The 12,847-nt window shown below is 33.1% G+C and overlaps 1 protein-coding gene across 7 annotated transcripts in view; it reads right to left on the bottom strand.

The window, feature by feature from the left end:
* Window positions 1-1,500: 1,500 nt before the first annotated feature.
* LOC125652021 (FERM domain-containing protein 5-like) overlaps window positions 1,501-12,847 on the bottom strand; it is a 44,281-nt gene continuing 32,934 nt past the window's right edge. For 3 of the 7 annotated variants that reach the window (XM_056165907.1, XM_056165909.1, XM_056165911.1), the window contains 5 exons: window positions 10,587-10,664; window positions 9,338-9,406; window positions 9,075-9,169; window positions 7,740-7,778; window positions 1,501-5,767 (listed from right to left, as the gene is read on the bottom strand). In XM_056165907.1, coding sequence (XP_056021882.1) covers window positions 5,049-5,767; window positions 7,740-7,778; window positions 9,075-9,169; window positions 9,338-9,406; window positions 10,587-10,664 — 1,000 coding nt within the window. In that variant the 3' untranslated portion in view covers window positions 1,501-5,048. Of the gene's footprint in view, window positions 5,768-7,739; window positions 7,779-7,833; window positions 7,852-9,074; window positions 9,170-9,337; window positions 9,407-10,586; window positions 10,665-12,847 lie in introns of all 7 variants that reach the window. The other 4 variants (XM_056165910.1, XM_056165913.1, XM_056165912.1 and 1 more) reach the window with 2 other exon arrangements.

Raw genomic sequence — 12,847 nt, 5'->3', positions numbered from 1 at the left:
AATTAGCATTGTTTCATAAACAATTATCAGCAATTTCTTTTCAAGCCAGCATATCTTATTTTTAAAAAATATAAAATATTCAATACAATGAATCTACTTATATTAAGGAATAACTTTCGATTTTTGATAATACATAATATGAACTTCGATGCTTTACGTGAAGTGCGGCTGTTCCACAGGCACTCGGACGTTTTAAATATCTATAATAAAAAAAAAAATTGTCTTCCTGTAAACATAATATTGTGTTTACAGGAAGACAATTTTTTTTTAGTATAGATATTTAAAACGTCAATATTATGTTTACAGGAAGACAATTTTTTTTTATTATAGATATTTAAAACGTCGAGTGCCTGTGGCACATCGTATATCAAAGTAATTCCGCATGTAAAAAAAACATCGGTTCAATGAATATTTACTATATGCTGAGTCTCTGGTTCTATGAATTTATGTATATTTACTATATCCACACTCGGGCGTGTATCAATGAACTCTCCCATACAGTGCATAGCTTGCGAGGATCGTTTATAAATTTAAATTCGTAAAGAAAAAAACCCTGTGAATCTATCCTTTCCTATCATTTTGTAAATCGTATCATTGTCTTAAGAACTCATAATTTGTACTAATCTCTGTTTTAAATTTTAGCTTATGAATATAGGATTATATTGTTAAGAGAACGTTTTCTGGTATTTACGTTAATTCAAACAAGTCGAGGATGCAAAGAGGCTCACACCGAAGACATATATTCATGCGCGCAGAGCGTGATGGCCTATTAATTCCAAAATGCCTGGAAATATGGACAAAAGGCTTCGAGCACAAATTGCTCACTTGTACCCAATTTGCTAACAGCAACTGCATGTTGTGGTAGTTGTGAAAGCCTTCATTAACGCATTATCAAAACAGATAACGCATCAATAGAAAATTTAACAAAGAGTACCGCAAACGGTGCATCATACACCCGTCGGACAGTGATGACAAAATTTCAGTGCAATATATGTATCCATTATGTGAAATAGTCAAGGAAACTATTTGACCTACTTTAAGCCCTAAAGTAGATTACAGTGCAACAATCTTGCTAAAATACAAACTGAATCTATTTTTCTGAGAGGAAGGTTGTAACTTTTCAGGGCAATACCTGTATCCATAATGAAAAAAAAATCTGGAAAACTTTGACCTACTTTTAGCCCATAAGTAAGTCATGTTACACCAATCCAGCTGAAATGCAAACTCACTTTTATGCTTTTTGAGGGAGAAATTGTGACCAAATTTCAAGGCTGTACATACATCCTTTACGAAAAAAGTCCGGAAAACATTACCTTGGATGGACAGTGCCATAACCTAAGATTGCTCACCTGATGACGAGCGTATAAAAATCGAGTACTGGTCATCTTGGTCGTCATAATGTCCGTGAACCCTGGCATAGTTCAAAAAAGCTTGTTTAAATTACTATCAGATCATAAGTTATCGCTGTTCATATATATATGGAAATAAGAAAAACATTAATAATATTTCTGTGTTTAATTCTGCAATTCATTTAATTTATGCAAAACAAAGAAATTAACGCTACTGAGTGGACATGAAGTTTAAAAATATTGCCCAGTTTTAGACCTGAAAATAAGACAAAACTAATTTACCCAATGGTGGAGTGAATCAGACATTGCAAAAACAAGTGACAGCATTATTTAAAAAAAACAACATTAACAAAGTCTTGCCTGTTCAGAAAAAATTCGAAGTTCTGACCAAAATGATGAAAGAATACAATGATATAACTTACATAAAATTCTACACATTGTCATATCTAAGGATACAATATGATATTCACAACTCTTTATATCTAGTTCATTTACCCAACTGTGTATTTTGAATGTTAAATGTTTAGCAGTCCTAAACCCATAACAATTATATTAGTAAAGATTTTGTGGGAAAAAAAATATTCAAAACATACTGTCAATTTGTAAAAGTACACCCCTTCCTTTCTGCTACACTCTTCTTTCTTTTGAGGCAAATAATATCGACCGTGGGTTCCTTCAAGAACCATTTGACAGTATAATGTTTATTGCATGCAGTTCGTATCTAAACCAGAACTAAAAATTGTTTACAATGTGAAATGGTATACTCAAACTTTCAGAATAACTGTACATCCGGTCCACAACCAATACTGAAAGCTGTAACTTGATGTGCAGATCCAGATTTTCGAAAGGGGGGGGGGGACCTCCAAAGACAAGACGGGGACCAGCCTATCCAAGGGCTCCAATTTTTAACTGCTTACACTTTAAATTGCACAGTGGTAAAAAATATGGCATTAAATTTTTTGTCAAATATTGGGTGGGGTTCCGACACACTCCCCTCCTTCTTCTGGATCTGCGATGAAATTGTCTATGTGATTAATTTATTTGTTCATGAGAAAATATTATGATAAGTGTCTCTTCAAATAAGACTACAAAGACTTTCATGTCCAAATTATGCTTAAAAGGTTTTCTTTAAACTTTGCACAGCAAAATTTTTAGGAATCAGTTGTCCTATCATCACATATAAAAATCTACAATATCATGTAAAATGATCTGTTAAATGCCCAGGTTTACTATGAAATGAACAATTGGTGCAAAGTGCAACATTCCATATCTAGTGCATTCTGCTTTCTGCAATATACATCTCATCTGATACAGCTGTTAGCACTGGCACAATTCCCGCATACCTTCCTCCATTTTCAACATACTTGCACAGATTGCAATATACATGTACGTTTACATAACACCAGATAAGGCCACCAGACTCCAAAACAATGTCTGAATAGATGGCTGATGATTTATACCACTTTTTGAAATTTCTGCTGTTTTTTGTACCCCTCACCTAATGTACACATGCACCTTTAAATATAGTTTTCACAATGAAATCATGATTTCTATCAAAATCTTTCCCACTTCCTCCCAAAATATTCTAGAAATAATTTTAAAATATAAAGGCACAACATTAAAAGCAAACCAAAAGCTGTGAGGAGTAACAACAGCCAACGAAATGTCCCGAAAGAAAAAGTCCCTTAGGAAGGTGAAAATCCTCCCTGGATTTAATGTCATGTATACTGCAGAAAGCAAATAAAACATATCCAAAGCAAGCTTAACAAAATAAAGCATGTCACAAAGGCCATACAAAGCCCATTTGTTTGAAAGAGAATGGAGATCTTGTCCACAACCATTGAAATTTTGTTCATATATCAAACAAAATCTTTTTTTTTCAACCAGGAAGATAATACTACTTGAATTAATATACTGTCTGTGAATTTAGTTTTGAAGGGTTAAGTAACACTTTGCTGTGGTCAAGTCCTACATTTCTATGCTACAGCTTGTTGTAAGAACATATTGCACAAAACTGAAATACAAAAATACAAGTTTATCACATTCACACACAAAATGAAGGAGCTAAAAAAGCACAAAATATTCTATATAATGGAATTTCTATAGCTACATTCTTTCGGATTTTAGGAAGTTGACGAGGACAAAAGTTTCCTAAATTGTTATCTGATATAGCCAGCAGTATGCAGTAATCTCATCTGATCATTGAAGACTTTGTATGGACTATATATGTATCAACCATAGAAAATATTCTGCCATTACTCTATTAAAACTTTATTCATGTACTTTTCTGGGAATAAAAATATTGATAATTACCATAGGTTCACTTTAAATGTGCTCTATTAAAGTTTTTTTTAAAGTCTTTTTTATTTTTACTCATGGTCATTTTGTTGACGATGCCTAGAGGACGCTAATATAGAAATTCTGTGGATATTGCAGTCTTATTAAAGTGAACTTTATGTATCAGTAACAATGCTTTATCATAAGACTAAAGTGCAATATATGTGAAAATACAAATAAAATATAAATCACAATAACAAAGAATTGGTCCAGCTCACGTAAAAATAAAATATAAAGTTAAAAATTGTTATATATTACTTTGAAATATAGCAAGGTTTAAAATACATATACCATACAGAACAAGACAGTGGATTACTCTCATGACACACACTGTCTCCATGGAGACAGGAAAACAATTCCCTTCAATTTTCTGCATGACCATTTCTAACATTACAACTTGCTGAGAGAAAGAGAGAGAATAAAAACCAGCAAATACAAAAAAAAGTTGAAAAAGTACATTTCATAAAACATATAACAGCTTTCAAAAATAAATTTAATGATATGATTCTTCTTGCATAAGAGAAAACTAGTCCACCTTTCAGAATTAATTGAAATTACTGACTGATCACAGTTTGATGGTATCCATGACATCAATATATATATATATGTCTCTGGATGATGGATAAAAGATGAAATACTATTAAAAACACCAAGAAATGTTTGTGTTCAATGAAATCTTGCACAATTTAGAAAAACTATATCTGATAAAAATTTGGCAAGTTCTATTTTTCAAATAAAAAGATTACTGGCAAGATTTCTGAGACCTAACACAGATTGAGACCTTCAGCGAGATCACTGAATGTTTAAAGTGAGAAAATTAATAAAGCTTTGCAACCTCATGTACACAACAAAAAGCAAACAAAACAAAAGTGAAAACATATCCATAAAATTTCTGGAGAGATGAATGACATAACATACAATAAAATTTCTATCATAAAGTATAGCTGCCATACAGAAAACCCTCCACAAAATAGCAACAAGACTCCAAAAGTTCAGTTCACTGAAACGATGTTACCATCACATCACATTTCATAATCCACTGTTACACATCAAAGATTTGCCATACATGATTGTAAAATGAACATATAATGCAAAACTTTAAAAAAAAAAAACAATAATGAAATACATGACTAAACATACTTTAGTAAATGCTCTTAATCAGGGTGACATCTCCTCTTTATTTGCAGTTATGATCCTACATGAATATACCATAAATAAAGATATGTGACATCTCCTGTCTTATAGACAAAATACCACTACCCAAAAGTAGAATATCTAACCACATCAGCTTCCAGAGTTATGAGCAACATGTGGTTTACAGCTACAAATCTCAAAAGCAATTTAAGTCCCTCAATGTCAGACCTAGGACATGATGGAATGAATTCTGTCCATGATATATTCTCTTACTGGATCCACAAACTGAAGGTGCAGTCTGAGTTGAGTTAACAGTGGGTGCTCTAAGTTAGAACTCAACAGAGCAATGGCTGTGACTGTAAGGGTGAGAAACACAAAGAAAAAGGTGAAGAGGAACATCCGACAGCAGCCACCGCCACTGCTGGGTGCTACCTCTGGGGTGCTCTTTGTGGAGTTAACTACGTGGCTCCCTGTGAGTGGGGATGACTGGACGTTATTGCTGGCTTTGGGCACTGTGGTTTCCATGACGATTGGTGTATCTTGATCCTCCTCCTCCGGTTGATAAGAACCAGAGAAGCTACTCTTTCTCTCAATCTCTTCCTCCAAATCCTTAATCTGATCCTCCAAACTGGGTTTCTTGACCTCTTCTTCCTCATCATCACTGTCTGGAACATTCTCCTGACCTTGACCTTCAGGTGACTGTTCCTCAATCACTGTATTATTGGGCTCATATGGTGGCATTTCATCATTACCTGGGTTCAGAACAATGGTTGGCAGACTGCCATTTAGTTTGGGTGGTTCCGTTTCCACAGTAGTGATTTTTTCTGGTTCAACCATCTCCGACACTGTGGAGTCCTCTGGCGTAGCAACTGGTGCAGACACTGATGTTTGCTGTACAATGTCTGCCTTAACCCCTTGCTCTTTTCTAGGTACATCCACTGCAGATTCTGAAAACAAATGTGCACAGCTGAATGAATACATGTATACGGAAAATTTAATCCATGCCAATTATTTTTTTTATACATTACTGCACAGAATAAATGAAGGTATAGAAATTGTAAACTAAATATTAAATGATTAATGAACATTACGGTAAGTTCCACTTTAAATGATTACTAAAATTCACTCTCTCTTTTTAACTGAAAGTTGGTAAAATAATTTTAAACTTTGTTTTAAATGTAAGTCCTTTCAATTAATACACACATGTAAAAAGTAAATCATTATCTTTATTGATTCTCTTTCAATATCCAGCATTTCCCCCTTATAAAACTGGTACTGATATGCAGTACTGTTACCAATGCCAATTACTATAGATTTTCCCCAATTTTGAGGCTACAAAATGCCCAGTAACAAATCGACATGACGTTCCAATTCAAGGCTTCCTCAGTATGAAATGTCGTACTAGTTAACTAACTTCTTCACTTCCTCTTGAATAGAGAATAAAATGTTTAAATAGTCAATAAAATGGTGTTTGTAAAATTGCATACTTTTTCATTTGTTAATTCTTTTTCAAAAATGGCTTATTCAGTGTTAAAGGGATTGATTCACGATTTTCTCCCAAATTTTGTTTTTCACTTCAAATTATCAAAATTTACAGTCCAATATGTTTTAGAAGGTTTCACAAAAAAATTCAGGTTATTCATCATGACAGAAGCTCATTACAGAATGTATATTATTTGTTTTGAAAACAAAGATTGGGGTGTGTTATTGTTTAGGAAGTTTTCAAAATAAATGGATATTGATCCAAATTTATTATATATATATATATCACATCTCGAGTATACTTTAGGTAAAATGTGTCATTTAAAAGTTAAAATTTGTGATTGTACAAAATGGAGATGCTTTAAATTACAAAATTAACATTTCACTGGTTTGTTTGTTTACATAAAAAGACTCTAGTCTTTGTTTACATAACACAAAATCAAAGCTAAAATATTGCTCTTATCCTTGCATTCAGATGGTCCATATTTTGGTTGTCAACATCAAATGAGTTATATTTTTAATTTTTAACATCAAAAATGAAAAATATTTCTTTTGAAAAACATGAACCAGTTCCTTTAATTTTAAAATAAATGCCTATATATGTTGATATGATAGAAATTCCCAATTTCTTCTATTTTGATGCTGTATTTCTCAACTGAATGGGTTTGAATACCATTCCCAAATGTTAGGGAAAAAATACAATGCTGGCAACTTCAAATGGAAAGCATGTTTTACTTCAAAACTGAAATAAAATTGTTACACTAAAGCCATACTGTGTAAAATATGTGCAAAGTCCATCTCTACTTGTGAAACAGATGTGAATGCAGGAGATAGCACACAAGACATGTTATTTGTAAATAATTTGTAACAATACAATGACCTAGTTTTTCAAGAAAAGTCACATATTCCCACTGGTACTCATTGTAAAAGATTTTATTTTTGTGGGGTGGTTCAATTTCATGCTTTTTTGTGGATCAGACATGCACTCTGAAACAGGGGTAGTGGTGAGAACAAAAATAAATCAACAGTATATCCTTTTGACTAATTATATCCTTGTTGTTTTGAGAAGATTTCCTATATCTAATGAACTTTGCTGTTATAAGTTGTACACATAATAAACATTCAAATGTACACACAACAAAAATTCACATGTTGATAATGTACCCCATAAAAAGTTGCCTCTATATATTTCTTAAACAACTGCAATCCCACTTTTGTTTTGACTTTTCCTTACAGAAAAAAATTGGATACAGATTTGAAGTTTTTGTCAATAATTTGAAAATATCTTAAACTATAAACATTAATTAAGTTAAAATTTAATCAAGTTTTCAAAAATATATCATGCATGGATGATAGTGTATATCATTTACAATGGTACCACATGTCTTACATCAAGCCTACAAATACTCAGAGAATACTGTTGGGCCGAAAACTTACCCTTGTATACCCCCTTGTTAACCCTGTATTTTCTTTTATCTACAAATAACATGCAAAACATAGTGAACCTACTCACAACAGATGCATTACTTACTTAGTACAGGTTTAGATGCTATATGCAAAAAGAACAATAACACAAAATGAGAAAGAAGCTACAGCAACAAAGGATAAAATATAACATAATGCCTTCAAAAGGTTGCCATAGTAAAACATGTTTATAGTGAACTGGTGGGGATGAACAATTTGGATTTGTTATAATATAATTTGTTATATCTAATAAGTTCATAATATATCTTAAAACTACATGGAATGAAAATCACTTTGCTATAAGCTTGAATTCGTTATAAGTGTGTTCCCTGTAACCATGTTTTACTGTATTTTTTAAGCCTGAAAAGACATTTGTACACATACTATGTACACATTATGACCTTGTTTAAAAAAAATTGGAAAAAAGTTTGTGGTAATAATATTTGAATTTATCAAAAAATCCAAATTAAACTAGGGTTGTCATAATGGCATGAATTGAATATAGAGCCCCCCCCCCCCCCCCCCCCCCCCCACACACACAAGTGGAGCAAACACACACACATATTGAAAAGCAATATGCACATCTGAGATCATCATCCTTACTCTTCAACCCTTCTAATACAGTATATTGTTCTGGACAAGAATTTTTCAGTCTGTAACCTTGGCCTATTCCAAATGACCTTCATTGAGGATTAAGGCACATCCTCTTAAATTTTAAAAGCAATCTTTATCCTTCATGCCAAGTGTGAGTTTCTACAATCTCTGCACTACAAAGCTATGGACAAGACAAGAAAATTAAAATCAAAATTTTATTTTTCTAAGATGTTAAATAAGGAATACGAACGCAAAACATTATGTCTGCTGACTTCAAATGTCACACTTTTTTTTTTTTTTTACCAAGTATGTATGTGCAGTCACAGGAGTATTTGACATTTTACTTAGTTATAACAACCAATGGCTGGCAACTTGGAAAGAAAACAACTTTTCTACATTTTAGGGCAAGTCCTAGCTCTTAAACATTTATACAATTTCAAAGCAACAGAGATTGCTGTGTACAATAAATTGGTGACAAGGATAGAGGCATAAATTAACCTGAAGAATAAATAGAACAATAATATTACCACCTCATGCACACATAATCAAGTCGATTTTTTACAAATCAGGAATCAATATAAAAGGTTCACATTCATGAAACAAAAAAATTCAAAACTGAAAATGAAGAATGAGAAAACATTTTACAGAAACTGAAAGCCTGGGAGGATTTTAACATGGGATTATGTCCTTGCAACATCAAAAAGTAATACTTACCCTCCTTAATTGGAAGATCAAGAGTCAATGATTTGTGTTTGTTTGGAGAGGCCTTGCCATCTGGCTTTCGACCATAATTTGGCAAGGAAGAAGTTCTGAAAATTACAACATACTCTTAAGTAAACCCGATGAGCTTGTATAGCGTTTAGACGAATTGAAATCTGTATCACCATATTCCCTACCTTAATCAGGCAATCATGACTACAGTTGCTTGAAGCTTGAATAGAAAATAGAAATGGCACTATCCTGCTACACAAACTGACCTGTTAAAGTTAGGTTCATTTCTCTTTATGTCCTCACTGGCAGCAAAAGCTTCATTTTGACATCTTCCACTGTTAAAAATAGACAAGACACGTCACAGACAACATGCCTCACTGAGCAGGCTCAAAAAGTAGTGTCCAAATCATGAACGTGTACATCCATAGATTATCACATATGCAAAATTATGAATCACACACTTTGTCAGAGGTTTTACTGAGAACTGGACCTGCTGCAAAAACTATAACTGTGTCATTTATTCATCCAGAGAATATGTTGGATGTATCATCCATGCAAGCATAAACCATACAGACATAACAGTAAGTTAGCATTGGACCTGCTGTAAAAAATGTATTGCCTTGTTACTCATACAGAAAATATAGGGCTGATGTATGAATCAAGAATGATAGTGTGTATCATGTGATCAATTAAGCCCCGTCTTGGAACCTGAACCCTGAACCGAGGAGCAATAATTTTCACCTTGCTCATTATAATCATGAATACAAACCATTTGTCTGCTTGATGTCCAGCAGTAAAGAGGATTTTCTATTCAATACATAGTGTGTACAACCAATCTAACCCCACCTTGTTCCTGAACCTGGGGTCAAGCATTTCACAATTTTGGTAGGGGGCTTAATGCTCATTATAATCATACAAACATACTGCTGCCTTAATGTCCAGAAGTAAAGAAGATTTCTGAGGATTACATTAATTTTGATAGTTATTGGGCCCCACCCCTCAGGCCATAGGAAGGCAGAATAAACCATGAATTTTACCATCTTTGTTCCCCTTGACCCATAGATATATCAAAATTGGTTGAAATTAGTTCAGGCATTCCAGAGAAGAAGCTGAAAATGTTTATGGATGATGGAGGACCAAAGACAAACGATACTAACAACAAACGATGCACAATGATGGACGAAAACAGATAGCAATAGGACACCAGAGAGACTCTGGTGATGTTAAAAGTTACACGATCTGAAGAATGGCAAAACGTATAACCTGGTCATTTATCATACACCAGGTACATGTATATTCAAAACATAAATGGTTTGCCAAAATTAACAAGTAATAAGTATGACATAGAGATGGACTACATGTAATTCATACAGACAAAGGGATCTGCTATTTTTAATGTTAAAGAATTACTTCCTTAGACTCAGATACAGCTGGTGCCAGTCTTTACGCTCTTTACTACATAATGTAGATTGGGAATGATGTCAATGCAGAGAAGTTTTACAAAAGCATACAAACCTGAATCGGAACTTGGAACCTCTGGAGAACAGGCTGTTTCCTGATCTTAGCTTGGGAGGATTAGCAGAGTGTTGCAAACTGAAAAAAAAGTTTGTAATCAAAATTGAACAAGAAATCCTCATAAACTAAATATGCACTCTTCTCCAAAATTGAAATCCTTGTCTTGAAAAAAAAGATGACCATTTACTTCATAACTGGCAATCAATAGGACTCAACTACATGTAATACTCATGACTCAATGAATTTTCATGGGGTGAAATTTTTATCCTTTTTAGAATAATAAGCATGTTCGTGGGAAATTAAGTTCATGTAGAGGGGTTGATTTCCTTAATCATAGTTCAATACCTTAGAGCCAGGGGTTGTTTTTGGCAGGCATATAATTTTAGCCAATTTTAACGATTTCCAAAGACTCACCAAAATAAAAATCACTAAATGTAAGTACATCTGTATATTAAATGAATAAAAATGAGTTCATCAAAATTTTATCCACAAAAATTAATAGTGTATATCTTGTATACCCAAATCCGCCAAATTCGTGTCCCGACAAAAAAACCCAAAACAACCTTAATTTTGTGGGTATGTCTATACGACCAACATACCAAAGTCCACAAATATTATTGAAATAGTTATTTTAGGATTTGAAAACAATACACAACACTTATAATAACAGCAAAATACTGTATGTACTGTCACTGTCTGGTGAATTTATACAATGATATGGTATTAAAGTACATTTTGTGTAATTACTAATCTTTCACATATTAGCGAGTATGTTACATAGAATGTGCATTCAATTACTACTAGTTTTGGCATCTCTTGATTATAGCACAAGAAAAGTAAAAAAGAATTAATCAATTACAGGTAAACTTCGATATTCGAACTTGTTAGGACGGAAGAAAAACTTCGAGATATCCGAAGGTTCGAGAAATCAAAGTTAATGAAATTGAAACCAATATTGTGTAATGTTTTTTTTAGGTCTTTCTATTTGACAGGCAAATAAACACACTTTAAGCTGTAAAAGTTTTAGTTTCAAATTAAAGATTTTTAAAATATGTTTGCATTTGCATATATATTCAGTATCAATCACTTTATTTGATACTGCAAAGCTTACATTTTATGAATTTCAGCTGTTTTTCATAGCGTTAATCACCGTTATCATGTTCAGTTCAGTATTCTGGATACCCAAAATTGTGTTACGCTTTGTAAATGATAAACCGATCACTGTAATAATTATTTTCAGCCTTATGTGCAGACATGCACGAAGAGGATTAAGTAAGTAAGTAATAATTATTAAGACGGAGACGGGAAATAATTTATTGAAATTGTTAATAAACATAAACAAAAGCACTACAGTTATAATGATGAATTTGTTTCCATTGTATGAACTTTAAGTTTTCTTTTTACATCACTGCCAGATAATCCAACTATCCCCGGGTCGAATACCGAATCCTTAGTTAGATTTTTTTTTATCAGACATAATGTGTACTGAAGATTTTAAATTTTGATGCTGATATTCATAAGAAAAAAAGGTCTTTAATTGTTTAATTTCTTGATGTCCATATCACTTTGATGTGTTCAGTATTAACTTTGATCTGCAATAGCAAATGTAAGCGTGTATTACAACAAAATTTCAGTAATCGTCCCCAAGCTGCTTGTTTAATTATCGTGTCATCTTACGTATAAGTGGACATTTCATTATCACCTCCGAACACCCAGTCTGCATAATTAAATACAGCTACCAAATCAACAGCTTGGGGCTGATAAGATGTGATTATCAGCAATGGTCCCGTGAAGCCCGTGCTAGACCTAAGAAAAACATCCAACAGACCGTAAAATTAGCATAACGGGATGATTGCGAACTTCAAGTGTGAATTCAAGAAACTTCTGGGGACTTCGAGATAACGCATGTGTTTTTAGCACTTGGGACCGTATATCAACTTCGAGATTGGTCAGGTATTCGAGATTTCCATGTTTGAGATACCAGGTTTTTTTAATACAGTAAAAACCGGCCAGGGTCGTTGACTCACTTCAAGACATCTGTGGTATTCAACATAACGGCGTTCAAGATACCGAAGTTTACCTGTATTAGCTTAAATACAGCATGTATTTACATTACCTTTATATAAATTTTGATGTTTGAAAGATACCTTTATATAGTCATATTTTTTTCTGTTCTTGTGATTAAACAAATTACAAAATCATTGAGAGTTAGAAGACTCTCTAAATAAAAGTGTTTTGTAAAAATATAAAAACCAAACCAT

This window comes from Ostrea edulis, chromosome 5 (assembly GCF_947568905.1).
Source record: "Ostrea edulis chromosome 5, xbOstEdul1.1, whole genome shotgun sequence".
Taxonomy (NCBI): domain Eukaryota; kingdom Metazoa; phylum Mollusca; class Bivalvia; order Ostreida; family Ostreidae; genus Ostrea; species Ostrea edulis.
Note: the sequence above shows the minus strand (reverse complement) of the source record. Positions and strands in the feature narration are given on the sequence as shown.